Source organism: Medicago sativa, chromosome 4, assembly GCF_051527215.1.
Source record: "Medicago sativa cultivar Bolivia chromosome 4, Bolivia_mono, whole genome shotgun sequence".
In the NCBI taxonomy this organism is placed as follows: Eukaryota; Viridiplantae; Streptophyta; class Magnoliopsida; order Fabales; family Fabaceae; genus Medicago; species Medicago sativa.
The window spans coordinates 50,396,970-50,422,320 of NC_140752.1; the positions used below are offsets into that span (position 1 = coordinate 50,396,970).

The 25,351-nt window shown below is 34.3% G+C and overlaps 3 protein-coding genes across 4 annotated transcripts; 2 read left to right on the top strand and 1 right to left on the bottom strand.

Annotated features, from left to right (window-relative positions):
• Positions 1–533: 533 nt before the first annotated feature.
• Positions 534–4,498, top strand: LOC146929615 (Outer arm dynein light chain 1 protein). The gene is made up of 5 exons (XM_085701438.1): positions 534–682; positions 1,420–1,851; positions 1,947–3,174; positions 3,290–3,436; positions 3,607–4,498. Exons 2-5 carry the CDS (start codon positions 1,801–1,803, stop codon positions 4,194–4,196), a joined length of 2,016 nt encoding a protein of 671 aa, XP_085557564.1. The 5' UTR covers positions 534–682; positions 1,420–1,800; the 3' UTR covers positions 4,197–4,498.
• Positions 4,499–16,138: 11,640 nt separating this feature from the next.
• LOC146929616 (uncharacterized) lies at positions 16,139–19,272 on the top strand. Its single transcript, XM_085701441.1, has 4 exons — positions 16,139–16,720; positions 16,904–17,118; positions 17,765–17,872; positions 18,103–19,272. The coding sequence occupies exons 1-4, from the start codon at positions 16,429–16,431 to the stop codon at positions 18,991–18,993; spliced, it is 1,506 nt and encodes a 501-aa protein (XP_085557567.1). The 5' UTR covers positions 16,139–16,428; the 3' UTR covers positions 18,994–19,272.
• A 303-nt stretch (positions 19,273–19,575) lies between these two features.
• Positions 19,576–23,764, bottom strand: LOC146929617 (G-type lectin S-receptor-like serine/threonine-protein kinase At4g03230). Of its 2 annotated transcripts, XM_085701440.1 has the most exons (9): positions 22,391–23,764; positions 22,044–22,160; positions 21,699–21,923; positions 21,485–21,610; positions 21,177–21,385; positions 20,888–21,095; positions 20,560–20,797; positions 20,209–20,359; positions 19,576–20,130 (listed from the first exon to the last, which is right to left on the bottom strand). In XM_085701440.1, exons 1-9 carry the CDS (start codon positions 23,742–23,744, stop codon positions 19,822–19,824), a joined length of 2,937 nt encoding a protein of 978 aa, XP_085557566.1. In that variant the 5' UTR covers positions 23,745–23,764; the 3' UTR covers positions 19,576–19,821. The 2 variants fall into 2 exon arrangements, with proteins under 2 accessions (XP_085557566.1, XP_085557565.1); XM_085701439.1 differs by having other exon boundaries at positions 21,699–22,160.
• Positions 23,765–25,351: the final 1,587 nt, after the last annotated feature.

The following is a 25,351-nucleotide window of genomic DNA, read 5'->3' on the forward strand; positions in this document are numbered from 1 at the left end:
TTAAGAGTTTAAGCATAAATTAAACAAATTTGAATTGAGTAGGGACTAATACTCAGGGCAAAAAAACAAAATTAGGGACTAAAATTGCTATTAAAATTAAGTAAGGACTAAACTTACAAGGTCGCTATTTTATAGAGACTAGAAACATAATTAACCCAATAAAAAATGCATGTGAAAGTTATAATTACACAATTTTATATGTTAAAAATATAACTTTCAAAACAATTTTTTTATCCCTAAAAAAACAATTTTTTTATATAAAATTTAAACAATGTTTTTACGACAATCTAGCTTAAACCTTAAAAATAAAAATAAAAATAAAAAATAAAATGCGACACTAGCTGTTTTCTCAAAATTGGGGTTTTAGTTATAATCACACGTGTTTTTAGGTAGATATTGTTTTACGATCAAATTACCTACATTTATTAGGGTTAGAGTTAGTCATTGTGTGTGTGGCACTGATTCAACATCAAACAATAATTAATTAAGAGATATTTATTAGTATAAATAGAAAATTGAATGAATAAAAGGTTGTACGCTGTTGTGGTTGTTGAGATTGCGTAGCATTGCAGGGCAGACAGATTGACAGGCAGGCAGGAAACTAGAGGCTGCAAATACAACAGTTCTCTTTCTTTCATTCCATCATCAAGTCTCTCCTCTTTTCTCTTTTACTATTTTTTCTGTAAGTTCTTTCATTTTTTATGGATTTGTTTCAATAAAACATCATGTTTATTATGTTGTTTGATTCAATTATGCAATTTTGTTTCACTTCGTTTGTTGTTTTTTCTGTTGAAACTAATTTATCTGATTAAAATTCAGGTCTGATTCAATTCTCAATTATTTTTGTTGAATTTTGAGAATATTGAAGTTGGAGAAATCATAGAAATTTAAGCTAATTTTAATTTATGGAAGATATTGTTTAGAGAAATTATAGAAATTTAAATTTTGTGAAATTGATTTGTTAGATACGATTATGAGAATATCAAATTTATAGAAATCTTAGATATTTAAGTTAGTTAAATTTTGAGATTGATTTGTGTTTTTGTGGGGGTTAATTTTGCTTAAATTCTGTGGTTGTATGTGTTATTGTGTAGATACATTGTATATGTTAATCTCACAATTTGATTTTTGAGGATATCAAAGTTAAAGAAATCTTAGAAATTTAAGCTAGTTTTAATTGTGAGATTGATTTTTTATTTATGTCGGGGGGGGGGGGGGGGGGGGGGTTAATTTTCCTTAAATTATGTGGTTGTATATGTTAATCGAAACCGCAATTTATCCGTGTGTTTGTGTATGTATGCTTGGTTGTTTTGTACATGCCTCCTGAGTTGTGGTTGATCCTGTTTTTTGTCTTTTAACTATACTCTGGATGTTATATATCTGACCAACTCTGATACTTGATTTTGTTTTATTCAATAGGTTGGCGTCTTTTTATGCGGATTTTTCTCGGTATTCTCCTAGTTGAGAAAGAATTTATTTCACTCTGGCCGCTATAACAAATTCAAACTATTCTCGCACCTCTAAAAAGGTGTGGGGTGATGAAGGAGGAGTGATTTCGCAACTCTTTGTTTTACGTAGAACAAAGGCATCAGACATATGGAGATTGTGCCGTGTTTCAGTTGGATTGTCCGTTGATTATGGCTAAGAGTGGCTTTTGATTTGTCCCCAGAAGCATTCTCGCAACAATAGTAGCAAATTCACGGTCTTTGGTTAGGCTTCTGGAAAATTGATGAACAGCATAGATTATTGTTGGTAGTGGAAGTTTTCTGTTTAGATGTAGCTCTCAACATCGTTGCAGCGATGTTTAAATTTTCTTGTTTTCATATTAACGCCCAAGGCAACAAGACAAAGGTAAGAAGAAATGAAATACATTGCAGTATAGACTTTGTATAACTTGGTTGGTATTACCTGGATTATTTTGACTTTAAGCTTCTTCTTTTAATCAGAAAATAGCTAAATCTTCAACTGAAGCAATGGCAAAAGCTTTGAGAGATAGTTCCAAAAATCCAGTCGGTAAAGATTCGCCTATCCCTACAGGCTTAAATTCACCACTTTCAAAACAGCAACCACGTAAACTAATGAATGTCTCTGAGAATGATGTTCTCGACCAGGTTTCAGTTGAGCACATTGGTAGATTAGAGGATTTCAATAGTAAGTTTTGCATTGAATTCGACAAAAAAGTTCGCCAAACTGGGCGTATGAGGAAAAGTCAGTCGGAAAGTGTGCTTTTTCAAGGCATAACCGAGGGTGATCAAGATCTGGGGTTTTCCAAAAGCCGCTATGACTCACCAAATTCAATTGGCAGCTCTAATGATCAATCCAAAACGATTTCCAGCTTTGGGTTTCAAGTCATTCCTAGCTGTGACAATGAAGGCTCACTTTTTTCAATAGGAGATCGGACACCTTCCGATAAAGATGCTCGTGAAAATTCTGATACTCCACTATCAGGCGATCATGCCGGTGGCTCTGCTGGCTCTGCTTACCAGACTTCTGGTCCCAGTACGCCAACTTTAAGAAAGTCACGTTCGTTGCCAAATATCAAAGCTTCTACGCTTTCTTCCACAAATAACCATGCTTTTAAACGTGCATCTTCAATTTCAAGATCTTCTGATGATCTCTGTGCTTTAGGCTTAAGGAAGAAAGAGGTGTTCATCAATGTGTCTTATGATCAAAGAGGGGAAACTCAAGAAAGAGAAAGTGGCATGGAAAAAACTGAAGATAATCATATGGACAGATACTTTGATGATGGTTTTGATTCTCATCTACTTTCCGGCTTACAAAAGGACTGGACAATGCCAATTACAGATGATATAAGTGATGCCGAACCCGTTCAAGGAGATTCCTCGAGTGAATTTCCTAACAAGGATTTTAAGGTTAAGCGGATTGAGGATTGGGTGATCGGCCTTCAGCATTGTGGACCTCCTCTCGAGGATATAACTGAATTGCCCGAATCTGTTGATCCTAAAGTTGATATTAACACCGCAAATGCCGCCGTGGCTGCCTCAGTTGTGGATCATAAGACCACTCCAGGAATGGAAACAGCTAAAAGATATATATCTTCTTTAACTGCGAATGCCACTGCAGCTCAGCTGGCGAATCATGGGTTGGCTGTGATCCCCTTTTTAAGTGCATTTGTGAGTTTGAAGGTGCTCAATTTGTCCGGAAACGCAATCGGTTAGTTGCATACTTTAATACTTTATCTATTCATTACTTTTGAGTTGTGACAATCTTTAACTTTGGCATGAAATATAGTTCATTTATCTTTTTCCTTTTGAATTCTCTTTTTCAGTAAGGATAACTGCTGGTACACTTCCTCGAGGACTTCACACATTAAATTTGTCAAAAAACAATATCTCCACTATAGAGGGATTACGTGAACTTACTCGGCTTCGTGTCCTAGACCTCAGCTACAACCGTATACTAAGAATTGGACATGGTAAAAGAATTTCTTGATTACATCTCAAGTTCTGTACTTTAAATAATGTGTTTTTATGAAAGTTTTATTGTCAATATGCCATTAATTGTTGACATTGTATTGTTGATTTGTGATATTCCCTCAACGTGTCTTCTTTCTTTCCTTTTGCTAATATTTTCCTCCTTTGCAAGGTCTGGCGTCCTGTTCTTCTCTAAAGGAGCTGTACCTGGCTGGAAATAAGATTGGTGAAGTCGAGGGTCTGCACCGCCTGTTGAAACTAAGCATCCTGGATATCCGTTTTAACAAGATTTCAACTGCCAAATGTCTTGGACAACTTGCAGCCAACTATAATTCTTTGCTAGCCATCAACTTGGAAGGGAACCCTTGCCAGAAAAATGTTGGAGATGAACAGATTAAGAAATATCTGCAAAGCCTTCTTCCCCATCTTGTCTACTACAATCGGCAGCCATTCAAAGCAAATGGTTTGAAGGACGGTGGGGATCGTGCAGTTCGATTAGGAATGAATTCACAACAGTTTGATCGGAGTCTTAGAGTCGATCGCAAGTCTACAAGGAAGGGGCCATCATCTACTCGGAGGTCATCTGCTGTGTCCTCACCAAAACTGTCCAAAGGAAAGCAAGCCCAGCTCCCACCAATCAGAACCAAAACATCAACCCAAAGTCGCCATCATTTTGATTCTCCGAGCAAACCGTTGAACTTGAATTCAGGGAACTTCATGCGCAAGAGTCGCAGCGAGAGTACTCTTCTTGGAGCTTTGTAATAGGTTATTGCATTGCAAATTGATTCGTTCGGTGGCCATGTTTTAGTATGCTTCTATTTACATTGGCTATTTGTATTCATCTCATGTTTTATTCTTGATTTTGTTGTTTCATTAATTTTGCTGCACTAGATTGTTAAAACATTTGATTCTTGGTTGTACTTTGTTGCCGAACAAGTGGCCTTATGCATCTTTTCTGTTTCATTATTGTTTGTGTTAATTAAGTTGTTCAAAACATTATTGTCAATTTATTTAGAAAGAAGTTTTGGCAATGCAATAGTTTCAATGATGGTTTTTCACGTTCATATTTTTATATATGAGGTTGGCTACATGGATGGAATTACACCATAATGTTCTATATATAGTGGTATTGTGGTAATTCCTTTTCGTTGCTAAAATACATTGGTCAAAACCTATTTGAGAAGGTGAACCTTTAGCCAAATGCAACAGCTTGATTAATCTACTCAAGCTAAAATCTTATGCAGCTGTTTACCCAATTTTCCATAGATTGATTGACTAATTTGCATTTTGTGGTCTAAGTTAAAATGAAAATGGTAACAAGTATCCAGGGTACTTCCTCTCAAAAAAGGAATCCAGGCTACTTGATAAAATGAAAAAAAAAAAGTTTGATCTTATAAAATTTGATTTTTTTTTTCTCTATAAGATTTATCATAATTTATATTTATTTTCATTTTTAATTTAAGGCTTAATTGTAATTTTCGTCCCCTATTTTATCAAATAAAGGATTTTGCTCCCCTACTTCTAATTTCACAATTTTGGTCCCTCTAATTTCAAAATTTCTGAAATTAAACCCACCCCTAAAAATTTTGATTATGTGGCAAGATTGTTGCTGACATGACAGTATGTACTATTATTTTTTTTCAACTTCAAACTTTCAATTCAAAATGTTTATTTTTTTTGTCAAGTAGCCTGCTCCGTATAATATGCAATATCCTACCAATTGAGTTAAAGTCACGGATCTTTCAATTTAAAATGTTAATAATTAAGACTAAACACATTTTATTAATTCGTTTGATCTTTTCATGTTATTCATTTTGTTTGACCTTTTCCAGATTGAAAATACTCATAATCAAACTTAACTTTCGCCACGTCGATATCAGATCCAAATGTACAAACAAGAGTTCTATAATCAATTGTGCAGAACCGAAAGAAGAAAAAAATAGCCTTGCTTCACACTTCCTCGGCAAGATGGATAGAAGAACGATAACCGAATTAAGTCCAACTTGTGGGAGTAATTTTTTTTTTTTAAACAACTTGTGGGGGTAATATTATTTGGAATTAAAAAGCACAATAGAAAAAATATAATAAAATTATGGCGAAAGATGGAAGGTGGCAGCAACAACAACACGAAATCCAGGAAAAAGAAAATCAAAATCAATGAATTAACAAAATATTTTTAATTTAACATATAAAATAAGTGTTATAATTAAAAATAAATAAAAAACAGTGACATGTACATACTCTTATGTCGGCAAAATATTTGCCATATGCATCAAATTTCTGATATTTTTAATTTAACATATAAAATAAGTTTTTTTTTTCAATATAATTAAAAATAAATAAAAAACAGTGACATGTACATACTCTTATGTCGGCAAAATATTTGCCATATGCATCAAATTTCCGAGATGTGGGCATAATTTCAGAAATTTTGGAATCATGGGGACCAAAATAGCTAAATTAAAAATAAGAGGACCGTCCCTGTGAGCATAACTTAGTTGGCACAGACATGCATTATTATATGCAGGGGTCGGGGTTCGAAACCCGGACACCCCACTTATTCACCTTAAAAAATGTGAATTCTAACCATTAGACTAATTGACCAAAATAAAAATTAAAAATAAAAAAAATAAGAGGATCAAAATCCTTTATTTGACAAAACACGAACCAAAATTACAATTAAGCCTTAATTTAACAACAAAGAAAATGCTAACAACTACCTTAAGTCATTTTAAAAAAATAAAAATAAATACGTTTTGTATAGAAAATTGTGAATTTTTTATTTGCGAAGTATTTGATTTATATTTTTAAGATTGTTTTTTGTTAGTTTTTTTAACAATGTTCTTAAAAACTTGACCAAAAAACAATGTTCTTGTTATGAAACTAAGGAAATAAAAACTAGAATAGAGAGAAGGAGAGGAAGAAAGAGAAGAGAGAGGGGATTCTACTATTCTCTTGTTGTGTACAATTAGGTTATATGTAAGCTCTATTTATAGCGAAGAATTTTGCTCTTTACCCAACATATTTTGCTCATTCCCAACTGAAATGACTATAATGCCCCTGCGTGAGTTAACTCACGCTAGTGTAAATCTCTGTGTAAATCTCTGTGTCAATCTTTACGTGAGTTAAGTCACACAGATTTAACACTAGCGTGAGTTAACTCACGCATGGGTATTTTTGGAATTTCAGTTGGGAATGAGCAAAATGTGTTGAGTAAAGTGCAGAATTCTATAGAGAAATACAATGACTTGGTGGGCATACACAATACGGCCCAATAAGCAAATAATATGACTCAATAACCCAATTGTTATATGGACATCCACTTATAATATTCATAACACCCCCCCTTGAATGTCCATTGAGATTAAAATCTTACTAAAGAAAAACTCAGTGGAAAAAAAAATTGTGAAGGAAAAAAAGTACAATATCCTTTTGAGTGTAAATTGTCTCGTTAAAAACCTTACCTGAAAAACTCAATGGGATAAAATCATGGTGAAGAGAAAAAGAGTGCAGAACACATTTATTTCTCTCCCTCATGAAGACAAATATCTCTCAGATGTAACGCCCTATTTCTATTAAAACGATAAAACACGCGAATATAACAAATATTCAAGAAATAGACGTTACGTCTCAACAAAATCCAAACATACATGTGTGTGTGTGTCTATATATATATATATATATATATATATATATATATATATATATATATATATATATATATATAATATCTCAACAGAAGTAGCGGATACAAATCAAATAACTCCAACATATACATGTCATGGTCAAATACAACCTCAACTAAAAATCTTCCAAGTCCGACAAGTGGACAACAACAGCAAGATAAAACAGAAACCAACAAGACATAAAATGACTCTATGACCTAATTAGAGCCTAAAACTACGACTCCAGATGATAACGGAGAATGCTCTCGCTATCCAAGCACTCACCTCAAAGCAACTACTCCTGCACAGCGTCTACCCATCCATACAGACATGTAGGCGGCAAAAACCACTGGGGGTAAGCATTACATTAATCATAATCAACAAATAATAATTGAAATGAATAAAACAATTCAATCTTCAAATAGTTTGCATAAACAATTAACCTCCAGGTATACATTCATACAACCAATCCAAGTATCACAATAAGCACCCATCAAGTGCACATATCACCAACAAACATTATTCACATTCACAACATGACTTCATATCATTATGTAATGCGCCTAAACTCGACACATATATGCATGCGGTACCGTAACAACAGTCATTAGATGCCACAACCCCACATCTATGTAAGAGTACACCTCCTCTTACAACAACTATGTAAAAGTACACCTCCTTTTACATTACAACATATGACTCAATATGATATGATGCATGGATATACAACAACGACCCGATAATGCACAACTTCAACATAACAACGACAATGTAAAAGTACACCTCCAATTACATTGACTATCTCAACAACGATTGCATTACCAAGTATACATGTCCACACATTCAACAATCACAATTCACATAAGAGTCATCAAACACACATCATCATAACCTACCAAATATCATAACAATTCCATATACTCTCATAAACCAAGTAAAATGGAACAACACATCATTTCATGATGAACATCATATTCCATCATCAGCAATCATCCACACATCATCACTTAATCATATAAAACCATTCATGAAAGATTTATAATGTAATTGGTTTAAAAGAATCATTTTCAACAAGTTCGTTTATCGGCATCCCATTTTTAAAATAATTGAAGTATTGAACCAAAACCAAACAAACAAGATCCAATGCCTCAACTAAGTATTCCCCTAGGCTACATATAAGTACAATAGGGTATACCTTGGCGTTTCACCGGCTAAACACGACGAAATCATGAAAATGGCAAAGTTCGCCTCACTTTATCATTTTTACAAAAGAATGCAATTTTCAAAGCAAAACATGTTAAAACTTGATGAAACCAATCACAACCATTTTTAGAAATCATATAAACCTTATACAACCTTAATCCTACTTCATTTTCCGGATAAAAACGAGTTTTCGGAAAATCGACGTTCTTTGACCATTTTTCAAAAGTTTAAGTTCAATTCACAAACCAAGTCCAATTAAATTCAAATGAAGTTCCAGTAGAATTAAATGTATAAACAGAGGTTAAACAAGTCAAAAGAAACATTTTAGAAAGCCCGGATTGGTCCCCAAGTGCACGAAACGAAAATCAAAGGTTGCTGAACAGGGCACAGTTCGCTTAAGCGACCACCTGGTTCACTTAAGCGAACAAGTTCCAGAAACTTACTGGCTTGTTCGCTTACAGCTCGCTTAGAGCTCGCTTAAGCGAACAAGTTCCAGTAACCTTCTGTTGCCGTTCGCTTACTGTTCGCTTAGCCTTCGCTTAAGCGAACAGTCATAATTCTGCACAAAAATTGTTACGGGTTCCAACCCTTTTTCACCTAAAATCCCAATTTTGATCATTCCAAACCCCAAAACTTAATCCCAAAGATGTTTACAGGTCATATACACTTCAAAACACTTAAACATGCATAAGTTTTGAGATTGTAACATCAACACATCAAAATTCACCAATTCACCAAACTTTTACAACTTTCAACAACTACAACAAATCTCATCTCCAATTCATCAATTCATGATACCCAATGCATCAATTCATCAACAACACATGTTAAAACAACAACAACAACAACATTTGAACATGAATTCATCATCAATCTAACAACCACAACATTATTCATCATCAATTTCATACAAAAACTCATCATGTTCATATATACCCATTTTGACATACAAATTCAACAACAACAACACAATTATCATTCAATTCATGCATATAATCATATCATCAAAATTAAGCACGAATTTCTACATCTAAAATCAAATTAACCACTTAACCACATTTATGCAAAGAATTAGGGTAGAAATTAAACTACTAGATTATGATTAAAGACTAACCCCCTTACCTTAATTCTTCACAATCAACACTAAGGCTTCACTTTAGCTCCCAAAGCTTGAATCTCAAGCTTCTTCTAGCCATCTCTAGATCTTCCTCTTCAAACCTTTATCTTCTCTCTATCTCTATCTCTTCTCAATTGTGAAAATGTTGGTAAAACCCTATTTTCTCTACAAACTAGAGTTTATATAGGTTCCACCTATTTGGGCTCAACTCATAATGCCTTAATGGGCCTAACCCATTTCTATTCTAACTCAAAATGTTACTACTCACTTAACGGTAAAATGTAATATTAACGGTCACCTATCGGTAATAAAATAAATTACTACAACTCCCTAGCACTTAGTAAAATAACAACTCTCACTAAGCACTAAAAATACTCCTCAACGAAATTACTAAATTACCCCTACTCTCAAAATGACCAAAATACCCTTAAGTCAAAAATGACTAAAATACCCTTCTAACACCGAATTCTACAATTCCCGACCAAAAATACACACAGAGGCAAATAATCACATAAGAGCACATACAACACACAAATAAATAATAAAATAAATCTAACGAAAAATCGGTCTGTTACATCAGACGCCGAAGACCAATATCTCTCAAAAACACATTGTCTTAGTACAAGTTTCTTAAAAACTTTACATGGGAGTGACTTTGTGAAAATTTATGCAAGATTATCACATGAACGAATTTGATGAATGCTTATATCACCATTCTTCTGAAGATCATGAGTGAAAATGAATTTTGGGAAAATATGTTTTGTTCGGTCTCCTTTAATGTACCCCTCTTTTAACTGAACAACACTTGCAATATTATCTTCATATATGATTGTTGCATCCATTCTTCCGCAAGAAAAATCACAATTCTTTTGTATATGTTGAATCAAGGACCTTAACCAAACACATTCTCTACTTGTCTCGTATAGTGCTAAAAGTATGCATGATTTGATGATGTTGTTGTCATGGTCTGCTTCACGGATCTCCATGAAATGGTTGTATCTCTTCTTGTAAACAAGTAACCTGTTTGCGATCTACCATGATAAGGATCTGACAAATAACCTACATCTTCATACCCAATTAATCCTACTTTGGCTACTTTGGGATACAACAATCTCATATTCATCGTACCTCGAAGGTAACGAAATAAATGTTTGACCCCATTCCAATGTCTTCGTGTAGGTGAAGAACTATATCTTGATAATAGATTGACATAAAATGATATGTCAGGACGTGTATAATTAGCAAGGTACATCAATGCTCCTATTGCACTAAGATATGGTACTTCAGGACCAAGTAATTCTTCACCTTCTTCTTAAGGTCTGAAAGGATCTTTCTTTATATCGAGTGATCTAACAATCATTGGAGTAGACAACAGATGAGATTTGTCCATGTAGAAACGCTTTAACAACCTTTGTTATGTAAGCTTCTTGATGCCCAAAAATCCCATTATTCAAGTGTTCAATTTGTAATCCAAGACAAAACTTTGTCTTTCCAAGTCTTTCATCTCGAACTCTTGAAGCAATTTATGGCTTGGAAGCTCTTCAAGAGTTCCAATAATGTTTATGTCATCAACATAAACAACAATTATAGCAAATTCATTTCTCGTTCTTTTTATAAAATTACATGGACAAATGGAGTCATTTTTATATCCTTCTCTCATCAAATATTCACTGAGGCAATTATACCATATGCGTCCTGATTGTTTTAGCCCATAGAGAGACGTATTCAATTTGATGGAATAGTATTCCCTAGATTGTGAACTGTTTGCATCAGGCAAATTAAATCCTTCAGGGAGCTTCATGTAAATTTTACTATTCAGCATTGCTCCTCATTTGGGCCATCTTCCCTTTTAGCTCATTTTCTTGCTTGAAGATTTTTATCTTTAGAACTGATTGGTCTACCATGCTTTATGCGTGGTTGAGACTTATGGGCAATATCAGATTGTCCAACAAGGACATCCATTTTTATTTGAGTATTAACAATTGGTATATATGATTTAGTTACACTTTTTGGATCAGTGAATGCATTTGGTAATTGGTTTGCTAAACTTTGTAAATGAATTATCTTTTGAACTTCTAGTTCACATTGTTTTGTTCAAGGATCACGATGAGACAAAGATAATTCATTCCAACTTATCTCTTTTTCCAGCTGTGTTTTCTCTCCCCTTAATGTTTGAAAATTTGATTCATCAAAATGACAATCAGCAAATCGAGTTATGAATAAATCTCCCGTTGTTGGTTCGAGATACTAATAGATGGAGATTCATATCCAACATATATTCTCAACCTTCTTTGAGGACCCATCTTAGTGCGTTGTGGTGGAGAAATTAGAATATACACCACACTTCCAAAAATTCTTAGATGAGAAATATTAGGAACTCAAAATACATATACCTTATTTTCTTGTATAAAAAAACATATACCAAAAAATTCCAAGAAAAGTACGTTATGAACTCAAAATACATATACCTTATTTTCTTGTATAAAAAAACATATACCCATCAAACTAAACACCCACATGTCCCTATCATTTGAAAAACGAAAGGTCCCCATCAAGTTATAACAATTTTGAATGCTTATATGTTGACAGAGATGACGAACAATCTTATTGTAGCAAGCAAAGGTCCCTACATGAATTTTAATTATCAAAAAAATTATAAAAGAGATGATGGAACACTAACCTGGGATTGGTCCCATGAACTGTTGAAATGAGTAATGAACAAGTTCAACGAGAAACCTTAAGCAATCTGATTGTAGAAAAGGCATAACATATGACCGAGCTGGTGGAAGAAGATGGTAGCAAGAGAGAGAAAAGGGTTGCTCTGTGGTGATAGATGAATAGTTGGCGTCAAAGCAGCGGGAAAGAAAAAGGAAAATTAGAATTTTATTTTCATAATTAAATTTCAATTACAATAATGCCCTTTTGTTTTGACTTTTGTCACAAAATAAAATTGGGTTTTTTGTCCAACTAAAAAGGTGTATGTCGCTAATACACACCTTTAAATTTTTGTGCGCGTATATTAGCAAGACCCATATATATATATATATAACCTTGCAGCTAAAATACCTTTTTGTTCCCTTAGTCCTTTACATCCAATTTGTTAGTCAAAGTTAACGAAAAAACAGTTGACACCACGTGGCACTGTTGTGTCTATTGAGATAGAAAAAGGAGAAATTGACAAACACAAGGACAGAAACACAATCGTAACTCTGAAAAAAGCAAGGTTGAGGAAGATGGTGGGTGAAAATATTTGTTGGGTTCTTGAAGTTGATATCGTTTTTCTTTGTTTCTCTCTATGGTGTGCTTCTTTTCAGGGTATTCTTCTTCTCCATTTCTAGGGTTTCGAAAATGGGGTATGGGTTTTGTTTTTTAAACGAGTGTTGATGGAAAAAAATAGTATATTTCGTTTCTTGTTTCCTATTATTTGATTACAACGTGTGATTTAATTAGTTTTTCGTTTTTGGTGGTTTAGGGTTTACAATAGTTGTTTCATCATGTTTGAATCTGTGTATGTTAAAGTTGCTCTTGAAGTTCATGGTTAATGGTTGATTTTACTCTTGAAGTCAAAAGATGTAATAATGTTCCAAAACATGAATGAATCGATTCAATTTAGGCTTGATACGATTCATGCAAAGACAGAGAGAAAGACAAAAGGATTTGGACACAAGAGCAAGAGACACTTTGATCTAGAGCTTGTAGACTTGCTAGGGTGCATTGTACAAACTAAAAACTAGATAATAAGTAAACTAATCATCACTTAAAGACAATCAAAACATCAAAAACCAATAATAAGGAACATCATCAAAAACCTAGAGGCTTCAGAGATGAAGGTGAAGGAGGACATTGTGGAGGAGGCGCGACTGGCCAAGGAATAGGCTGAGAGGAAGCTCGATGAAGCCATAAAAAAACTTGAAGAAGCCAATACCAGGGTTGAAGAGGCTGATAAGAGGGCTAAGGAGACCTTGGTTGGTCGGAAAAAACTTGAAGAGTCTCTCTCTTTTGCTAAAAGGAAAGTGAAAGATCTGGACGCTGACCGCATTCGCCTAAACAAGGACCTTCAGGACGGTGCGTTGAAAATATTTGAGTTGGAAAGGATTGTGTTGGCTTGGAAGGTCCAGCTTAAGGAAGTCAATAAACTCTTTTCAACTGATAAGGCCAAGGTTTAGCCCCCCTCCTGAGGGAGTTTAGGGGGAGAGACACTCTACCTGAAGGGTGGCTAGCCCTTAGGCCCTTAGGTGGCTACCTGAAGCGCTTAAGAGAAAAAGCCATGCCAACAATTTAGTCTTGGAGATCGTTTAAACTGTTGTTTCACTAAGTGAAAGTCGTGCCGATCTTTCACCTTCGACGATTGTTTAGGCGTCATTCCGCTTAAGAGCAGAAGTCGTGACAGCCGTTTAGTCGTTGATGATGCTTCTTCTGCGGGTTTAGGACTTTTGACCCTGCCAACCAAATAATCCAACAAATGTATTTCTTTTTGAGAGAAAAACAATCATTTTATTAATATCATCAAAATGGATTTACAATGGTTTTTATTCATAGATTTTGGATTTGAAAATACAAGAAGTGAATCTTGGAAACTTATTGGTACTTAGCTATTATAGCGCATTGGTCTTTATTGCATTCCACGCCTTCTTCCAGGGCACTCGTTCTAGTGTTGGCAGTAACTCTTGGTTGTACTTCGAGAGCTCATTATTTTGGGGTGATTTCCTGTCCCACAGTCCCCTTTAAGATAAAGGCGGACTCAAGTTTCTGAAAGAATTTGTAGCATATATTGGCGCTGTCTAAGTCTGCGTGGATGGTAACCACGTCGCCGCTCTCATTGTGATATTGTACTCCAGAGAAAGTGATGAAAGAGAGGGTGCTTCCATAGCCACCGATCTCCATAAGCACCCAAATATTATACTCCACAATGGAGGTGCCTATTTAATATGGTGCTAAATTGGTGAAGCACCCACAATTATGGATGACCAAAAAAATATGCACATGATACATATTTATTATTTATACATTTATATAATATATACAAATGTATAATCTATCATTTTGTACTATTAATAACAACAATTCCAATGTTTTTATCATTAATGTCACATTTATCATTAAATTTTTCTTGTTTTTCAATACAACTAACATTGCAAATACACTTCGACACACAACTTGCGATTCAACGCTCAACCCGTGCGAAACACAATCCCCTTACTCTATATTAAATATATAGCAAGGTTTTCCTATATGTATGTCATAACAGATTGGTTATTTATTTGCAAAATGATCATTAAGCCAATAAAATTAAGTAGATTATGAGTTTAACCGAGGTCATTTATGATATTTTGATGGAGATTAATTTTCTTATAGTAGTGTTATGGATGTTAGCGGTGTAGTTGGGTTCGATTTTGAGCATAAAGGTCGTCCGATCCGCAAGATAAAAAACATGTGATTTGGTTTGGTTCGGTTCACTTTTAAAATAAAATCCGAATCAAACTAAACAAAACCAATGTTATTTGAATTAGTTCGATTGTTGCAGTTTTTTTTTTGTGAGACAACACAATTTTTTGTTTCCAATATTAAAATAAAAGTTAAAAACAACTTATTTCCAATAATGTTTCAAATTTGATCCAACATTAAAAATTCTTTTTCATCCAACAATGTTTCAATCAACATATACCAAATTATAAATATGAATAAAAAAGCAATCCTCTTTGATAAGAAATGCAAAAGATTAAGATTTTATCATTTTCTGAAAATTCTTATTGAGTTTCTATGATTTAAAATAACATAAACATATACGAGAAAATGCAAGTAGAATTAAATTAAAACAGGAGGGACAAAGAGTTAGAGAGAGAAATTGAGACTATGCGAATAGTTAATTCATTTAAAAAAACGACATACATTAAATTAAAACAACTAACCAAGGGAGGGATTAAATTAAAATAGTGAACCAAAGGTCGTTGTTTTTATTAATCTACCATGCTTGTTTATGCATGATGAAAGGTCGTGTGAGAGACACAGAGAGTTAGAGGGAGAAACAAAGAGTGGTATAATTAAATTAAAACAACGACATAAAGTAAATTATAACAACGAACCAAGAGTGGTATTAAATTAAAACAACAAACCAACCAATAGCGGAATTAAATTAAAACAACAAACCAAAAGAGTAACCCAAAGGTCATTGTTTTAATTAACTCTACGATGCTAGTTCACGTCACGTATCATGAAAGGTTGTGTGAGAGACAAAGAGTTGAAGAGAGAAACCGAAACTCTACATATAATTAAAACAACGACATAAATTAAATTAAAACAGCGAACCAAATGATGAATTAAATTAAAACCGTGAACCAAAGATTATTGTTTTAAATTTTAATTAATTTCAGCATGCACGCATGATGAAAAGTCGTGTAGGAGACGCAGAGAGTTAGAGAGAGAAACTAAAACTTTGCATACAGTTAAACTAAGAGAAATGTTAATTGGTGCCTCTAGAATACTCTTTAAGAATAATAAGAGCTACCTATTTATAAAAATGTTCGTATTCAATGCATTAGACATCAAAATATTTAACTTTTTTAAAAATAATTGTTTAATGGAGAATTCTAACTAGTGCCCCAAGAGCAATGATTAAACATCTAAAATAAGTAATTTTTATGAAAAAGTTGTATAATCATTACCTTATCAAAAGTAACATGTTATATCTTCATGACAAAATTCCTATTTATAAATTTCTTAACCATTGCCACCGGGTAGCAAAACCTTGATTAATTTGAAATGCTTAAAATTGTTCACGGATAAAAACACCAAAACCCAAACAATATAAAGCAAAAGTGGTCACCCAATTTCTCAATTTTCCCGGCCAGAACAAAAAAAGGTAGAAAACAAAAATCCAAATTCCCGCCTAAGCATTCCCCAAATACTGTACAAATATAAAATAAAATTTCTCATTCTCATCATCACTTACGCTTCAAAGAAAGAGGTTCACACTTTTTTAACGTCAGTGTTTCTTTCTCCATCACCAAAAATGGAAGACGGTTTAATATCAGTAGATCGTTGGGCAAGGGGAAGTGAAGCATACTTCTTAACACATCTTCACTCCGATCACACTAAAGGTCTCTCTTCTAAATGGTCCCATGGCCCACTCTTCTGTTCTCCAATCACCGCCAGACTACTTCCCATCAAATTCCCCAATTTCAATCTCTCTCTTCTCCGCATTCTTCATACTGGCACTTCTCAAACTCTCTCCCTCCGTTCACCTTCTTCTTCCGATCCTACCACCGTCATTGTCACCGCCATCGACGCCTGTCACTGTCCCGGTACATATCCTTAACACATTTAATTTATTCATATTTTACACGAGTTTGTATCAGTGTCTGTGTTAGTGAGTGCTTCATAGTAGAAATTATTATTAAGTAAAGTAGTACTACTGACGACTATTTTACTACTTTGATTTCAGTTCTGTCGTTTGATTTGTTATTTGGTGTGAGTTTTTGGAATAGGTTCGATTATGTTACTTTTTCGCGGAGATTTTGGTTGTGTGCTTCATACTGGTGATTTTCGTTGGGAAGTTGGTTGTGAGAAGGCGATGATTGCCAAAGAAATGCTTGGTGTTGCTCTCAAGGAACAGGATGGTGATGTTGATGTTGTTTACCTTGATAATACTTATGCTAATCCTACTAATGATTTTCCCACTCGTAGCGTTGCGGCTCAGCAGGTACATTGCAATTCTATCATTCTTGGCCCCAATTTGAGAAATTCGCGAGTTATGGTTTTATGATATAAATGTTGTGAGAATTGTGTAAGGGTTCAGAAATTGGGATTATTGAATATCGAATAAGGATTGTGCATTTTCGATTCATCATGAAATTTATGCATGGAAAAAAAAAGGGCAGTCTGGTGCAACAAAGCTCCCGCAACGTACGGTCTCGGAAGGGGTCCCACCATTTGGTGTATTGTATGCAACCTTACACTGTTTTTACATAAGAGGCCCATGACCTTTTAATCACATGACAACAACTTTACCGCGGCGTCAAGGCTCCCCCTTCTCTAAGTAAATGTATTTGCAAGTTTCATCAGTGGTGTTCATATCTTTGTTTAATAAACCAAATGTTTAACATATTCACGAAAGAATTTAATAGAGCTGCACTGTGCAGTGTCGGTGTACAACTCTTTTACACCAACATTCAATGGCATTTCATCGCATTGCTGCATAAGTCCATTTTAAAACTGCATTTTAAAGGGAACTGTCAATTACTTGATTCTCATTGGTTGTCGGTGTAAAACTAGTTTACACTGACAATGCATATCCCCTTTTCTCTTCACGAATGTTTTCTTTTGACTTGGTTCATGTTGGATTTCAGGTAATTGATATAATTTCGTCGCATCCTGACCATGATGTTATTATCGGAATCAATAATTATGGGAAAGAAGATCTCTTGCTTCAGATTTCAAGGGCCCTTGATATAGAGGTATTCAATTTCTCTTCAGAACAAAAGTATATCCATCATGCTAGTATGTTGTATTTAAGGAGAATGGTAAACAGATACTTATGCCATTAACTCCAGTTATCCCACAGTACAAAACATTGCATCTTGTCATTTTGTTGATATAGTTAATTTGGATTTTGCATTCTATTTTACTTGATTCTTCCTCCTTTACCTATTGATTTTTCACTGATTTGCTTATTTTTCAATTGAAGATTTGGGTGTGGCCACAGCGGTTGCAGACTATGCATCTTCTTGGTCTCCCTGATGTATTTACAACAGCTACAACTGCTACTAGAGTCAGAGCTGTTCCAAGGTATAGCTTTAGCAGGAATACATTGGAGGGATTAAATTTAATACGCCCAACTATAGGAATTTTGCCATCAGGTCTTCCATGGGTAAAGAAATCCCTTAAAAAGAACGAGTGTCTCATTGGTTCTTTTTTGACATCGCGTTATAAGATAAGCAGAGGGAACACAAATAGTACTCAGGTCCAGATGGATAAGAAAATTGAAAAAACAGGATCCCCCAAAATGTTTGACAAGTATATATTTTCAGTTCCTTACTCTGATCATTCAAACTATGCAGAGCTAGAGGATTTTATTAAGCTTGTCAAGCCAAGTAGTCTGAAGGGTATCGTTTCTTCCACTACATGCTATATTGAACCCATGTACTACTTTGGCCGACTTTGTACCGGTAACCAACAAGCACCAATGCTACATAACAGGTCTAAACTGAAAGAAAGTGGTAACGTTGAAGATGTTAATGTTGAGTTAGATAGAAACATAAGCAAGGAAAGTTATATACTGAAAGGAAGTGGTAAAAGGGTGGTAACAATCAGCCCTGAAACATCATTTGAAGATGATAATGTTGAGTTAGATAGAAATAGAAGCAAGAACATGTTTGAAATGAAAGAAAGTGGTAAAAAAGTAGAAGCTGTCATCTCTGAAACCTCAGTTAGAGAGGAGAATGTTAAGCTAGATAGATACAGAAGGAAGACTTTGAAGGTTAAGTTATTAGGTTTTCGTATGAGAAGGTTTAGAAAACGGCGTGGAGTTAAAATTTTAGACTATGTTGAAGAAGAATTTCGCATGAGGCATAGCTGATCAAGTATGACGTGTACGAATGAAGTTGGGCACTGCTTTGGAAGTCCATGTTGCAAGGTATGATCTACTATCCACCTAACTCAATGTACTTTATAACACTTTGTTAGTAGAAAGTTAGATGATTATCAAGAATAATTGGATGATCTTTTGTACCCCTAATCCCCTATTGGAAAGCAATGTACATTTTGAACACTAAAATCTGCTTGTAACAAAAGAATTGTAACTTCAATTGACCATACATATTTTGTTGATAACTCAGTATGATCTGATTCACTTGTACTTTATAGGCTTGTGGTTTGTGTAAGAAAAAGGATAGTCTTTTTCCTTTTTAAATGTTGCTTGCAAGTTGACAGCTCGGAAGTTGAAAACACGTATCATGACACTCCAAAATTTAATATTTTCAACACATTCTTACTCATTTTTCAAATTCATATAAAACCTATTAAATTCTTCAGAGTATCTTATGTATTTTCAATATATTTTCGGCCATTGATGTCGTTGTTTGAGGAGCATACATTGGCTTGAACATTAGGTAGCATACTGTTATGTCACAATTATCATAATTGACCAAAGAAAAACATGACTAACTTCTAACTGTTTTATTAATATGGCAGCACATTAGGTAAGTGATCTTAGTTTTTTCTATCAAAATACATTCCTTAACAAGAAAGGTATTCATTTCAGACAATGTTATTCTCATGCTTGTGACATTAGGAATAGAGTTGTGCTAAAAAAATTACATGACTTTTAACTGTTGGTATAATCTAAAAGTAAAAACAATAAAACGAACTATTGATTTGCTTGAACCAATTTCTGAGTCTGGAGTGTTCAATTGGAGCCATGTTTTATCTCGTATCTGCATTCTTCAGTGCTACTTTCAATCTGCAGACTTGAAGAAGCTGTACTAGATAGGTCGTTACGTGAAAAAAAGGTTGGTTGTTTAGGGGTTAAGAGGGTTGTAGTTTCATTGTCTAGCATGGTCACCACATTTGACATGTGTGGACGATCATCTGGTTCATCCTGTACACATAAGAGTCCAATTTGGGAACACCTAATAAATTGGTTAGCATTGTAAGTATCACATAGAGACGGGTCCATTAAATCTAGCAGTTTATCCTCTCTCCATAGTCTCCAAGCCTGGATAAGATGTAAATCTCTGAATAAAAAAACATTAATTGTAGAAAATAAAAATTGAATGCAAAGGGTGGAACATACATAACCCAAAAGACTTGAAATCTCTTTAGACCGATAGAACCCCGTGTTCCTTTTTCCACTGATGATCTCAAGCAAGACAACTCCAAAACTGAAAACATCCGACTTTGTTGAAATATATCCATCCAAAGCATACTCAGGAGACATGTACCCGCTGTAAACATACAGAAAATCACTCACGTGCAAGTAGAAACGACTAGATATCTCAACAAAGAATGTTGAGAGATTCATAATAATAATAGTGTTATAACATCCCTTTATGGTCATACAAAAGAAGTATATTTAGCAAAAAGTATAAGGAGAATTCCAATGAGAAAGAAAAATAGAAGTAAAAGGACTAGAAATTGAACTTACTATGTACCAACAACCCTCTCTGTGCTTGCCTCTGTTTCTTTGCCTGCAATTATTCTTGCTATTCCAAAATCTGAGATTTTTGGTTGCATCTCCTCATCTAGAAGAATGTTGCTAGTTTTCAAATCTCGGTGAATAACTCTAAGTCTTGAGTCTTGATGAAGATAGAGAAGTCCACGAGCAATTCCGAGAATTATGTCAAACCGCATTTGCCAATCCAAAATTACGCTTTTTGTCGGATCTTTGAATATTTTGATTTCCCAATTAAAAGAGAAAAGTAATTAACCAAATGTATGCCAAACATAATTGATAGATAAAATTAGAGACTAACCGAATATCAATAAGTCCAAACTCTTGTTAGGCAAAAATTCATAAACTAGAATTTTTTCCTCTCCTTTTATGCAGTAGCCCTGTAATATAACAAGGTTTCGATGTTGAAGTTTAGCTATCAAACCAACCTCATTCTTGAATTCCTGTAAACCTTGTGATGAAACACTTGAAAGTCTCTTTATCGCAACTTCTTGACCACCAAGTTTACCCTAAAAAAAATCCCCACGAATCCATTATTTAATTTGAAATCTAGACTGACAGGAAAGATAAATAGAAGGAAAATCAACCACCTTGTAAACTGGTCCAAAACCACCTTTGCCAAGTTTATTTGCATCTGAAAAGCCATCTGTGGCCACTAATATACTCTCAAAATCAAAATAGGGAACCTCTATTCCTTCATTGTCATTCTCTTCCAAATCCTCTATTTCCATCATGTCCTTCACAAGTCTTTTACTGTTGTAAAATTTCCCTCTAATATTTCTTTGTATGCTTTCCTTATCTATACTTATTAAATAATTGTATAAGCTTAATCAAAGATTAAACCCACAGATTTAAAATTTTCAAAACAATATCTAATAGAGGAAAAATAGAATCCTACCTTGCTTAACCATATGAGCTATTCTTCTTCTGCATGCATAAGCAAAAATAATGATGCATGCTATAGTAAACAAACCGGTAAGAGTTAAGCCAAGAATCAAATGGAACGAGCTTTTAGAGTTCCCTTCTGAAAAAACAAATTAACACTTGGTTAACTTTTAACTGAAGTTATAATCAAAATTTTATCAAATTCAAGTTACAAGATTGTTGCTTACTTTCGGTACAACGTAAAAGCTCACCACTCCATTTAAAGTTTGCATTGCAAAGGCACCTGTTTCCTTTACTACAGGTAGAATGTTCCCAACCATGGCAATCAACAAGGTTATCACAAACGGGTTCGGAAGGTGGATCCCAACTAACTTCCACTTGTTCAGAGCACGGATTGTCATTGGCAAAGTAAAACGGTGAGAAAACCTTTAAATTTCCTTTGTATTTAGATCCTTCAGCACAATATTGTTTGAAAGAGTTATGCTCATTATAAATTGTAAATGTTCTTGAACTTGGGTCTACACTAATAACTTTGTAACTAACGCTGTTGTTGGCGGTGAAGCTAAGTTTACCCGTTGAGGTGTTGCATCTAAAGTTGAAGTATGCGAGTTCTCCACAGTTGGGTCCGGTACTGAGAGGATAAGGGACTGTGTTTGTACCACAAGGCTCACAAGTTCTTGGAGTTGGTGCTGCAAAAATGAATAAAAGGAATCTTAATAGTTTTGAATCTAAATTAGATGACATAAATATATAAGAAGGAAAAAAAAAAGTAAAATTTGTCTGTCAAGTACAAATCAGATAGTATGATGCAGAGACATTTGCTATATATGAGGCGGATGATGGAATCTGCAATTTCCCACATGTCTACACTGAATGAAAAATATATGAAATATGTGTAATATAATCATCAGATGCATACCTAAGTCTGATTTATCAACTAGGACAACGAGTCTACGATCATAATCCCAATTAGTATACTCTTCTTTAAGAGTAGTTAAACTTTGTGTCCAAATCCAACAATTTGAAGGATTGAGATCACGCTGTTGTTGATCAGTATGAAGTGGAGCATACGAGTAAGCCTGACATCGTGGACACATCCCAAGGCACAAAGATGTGCAATTTTCTTCATATGCTGCAGTTACCTTTATACCCGGCCTTCCTGTTTTAATCTTGGTCAAGTTCAAGAACGCCGTGCCATTTCCAGTACAAGATGCTAATTGTCTCCTCTTACAACCTGCCAAGTCTTGTAGGGAAGAATTTCCCTCTCCCGAGTAATCATTGTAGAATCCGGGTAAACATTTGCACACCTCGTCATTATCATTACCATTACAGCTAGCAAAGTATCCACATTCATTATATCTTAAACATTTGGCATTTGGCTGCTTCCATCTAACCAATAACTCACCTCCGAACAAATTTTCCACCAACTGAATCACACCTTTAGAATCGAGAAACAACCTTGTATTGTCATAACGCTTCGTGGAATTTAGTAAACTGAAGTTGGTCAACAAATTATAAACCTCAAAGCTGATATCTTCCAATTCATCAAACTTTGCTTTGAGCGTTCCACACTCTTCGCTCTCCCAATAAATGTGGTCTCGTTTTATGATGATAAAACGGTTGTCTCCTGTTTGTTCCATCATAAAACTGAAATCCCCGCTTCCTGGGTCATCAGCCTTTCTCCAACTAGTCAGACTCAAATTCCTATCCATCTTCATTCCTGGTAAGAATGTGTCAGTTGGATTTTCAAAGCTCTCCCACAGTTTCACTAACATGAGTTCATCATCATATAACACGAGGTTACCAGAATCCATGAGTTTCACTGTCCTGTTTTTAGGCGAAAAACTAGAAGAGTCTTTGATTTTGGAATTGGAATTAGATGACCAGTACCTTTTTGCATTACCGGACGTGTCTACAACTACAAGATTCCCATTCTCTGCTATTTGGAAAACTCCAGTTGAATCAACAGCTACAGGATTGTCTCTGTTGGCAACCCACACAACTGTTTGTTTTTGAGGTTGTTGTGACCCCTCTTCTTGCATGTGATACCATATACCTAAGTATCTTTGCGAGCCACCATTGTTGCTTGGAGTAAAAAAGCCAAGTTCAAATATTTTTCCAGCTGAAACAAGGTTGGTTAAGGTTTCATTGCCTAATATGTTCTGGCCAGTGTTCAAAGTATCTCCTGCTAAACACAGCTGAGAAGAGCATATTAGCAACCAAGAAGTATAAAGATTGAAAAAGAGAAAAACAGTTCTCATGTTACTGGACATGAAACTCTATCAGATTAGATCACATTGGTTTTAGGCCTTGCATTCATATTTACGGCCTGTTTGGTTGGAGAGAGAGAGAGAGAGAGAAAGAAGGACGAAAGAAAGAGCCAAGAAATTGTCCACTTCTTTCGTTTGGAACACAAGAGAAACAGGTGAGTGAGACTAAACCAGCGTGGGTGCCACACCTTTTTTCTTCTTCTCTAACATGCAAAGAAAACAGAGAGAAAGTTTCATCAATTCATTTTTCCATTAATACCCCTGTTTGTTCGTAAATAATGGGGAGAAGCTTCTGCTCTATTTTTTGGGATTTTCCTTTTTAGTGGCAAAAAAAAATTACAGAATAAACCTTGCCTTGTATCTGTGAGGTTAAAAAAAAAATTACGGAGGAGAAGGCAGAGGTTAAAAACATGGAGTTTAATAATAACAATCTTTGATGGACTTACAAAAAAACTATATTAATTTAAAACTGAAAATTTGTGTTTAGAGAAGGATAAGTTTAATTTAAAACAAAAAAAAAATTATGTTTAGAGAAGAAGTTAATACTAACAAAAAAGAAAAAAGTGATTATGTCTGAGACGAAAGGAAAAACATGTCTGTATAAGTTGATTTAGTCAATTAAATTTAAAACTAAAAGTTATAATAAAAATATTCTGTTTTAAAAAAAAAGCAATATTTATCAATTCAAATTTATAATTTCTAAAATTACAAAAGTAATCTAATATGTATGTTACTTTCAATTGAAAAAAAATCTAACAGGTAAAATAATTTTTATTAAGTTATTTACTAGAAAATTAAATTACTAGAAAATTGATTTAAGTTATTTAAAACATTAAACTAATTTTTATATAAGTTTTTCAATTAGGGGTATTTTGGTACATTTCAAAATAATCAACACTTCTTTCTTCTCTATCTCTTCTATCTTGTACCAAACAACCTATCAAATCAACTTTATTTCTCATTTATTTCTCTCTTTTCACACTCTTTCTCACCTTTTTCTCTCTTCTTACTTTCTTCTCACAACCAAACATACCCTTAATGCCATTTCTGGCCATGACCCCACCTCTTCTTCCATGGCAGAATTAATTGGTTTTCATGAAAATTGCTTTTCTGACCTAGAATACTTCATATTGACACAAGTAAATGACCATTTTACCCCCAGCGGCTGTTAACAACCGCTGAAGTATGCGGCAACTGTTAACAACCGCTGGCTTCCAGCGGCTGTTAACTGCCGCTCACACCAGTTACAGAATCAGTGCAGTCTGCACTTGTATTTTCCCAGGAAATGTGTCCTGTTTTAACTGTAATTTCAAACGGCAATTCCGGAGGAAATAAAACCGAAACAACAACATCCAGCAATCATAAACATCAACATTTAATAGTTTATCAATTATTCGGTTACATTACACCAAACTGATAATGCGTTAACGTTTAACAATTGTTTGAAATTCATCAAATTTTCCACATTATGCAAAACATTACATGTAATGTACATTAATTACTAATAAATGTGAAACTCAAATATATTGATATACATATAAATAGTTAAAGGTTAGTTACATATCACCCAAAAAATTGGTCATTACATTATATATCCAAAAAAAATACGT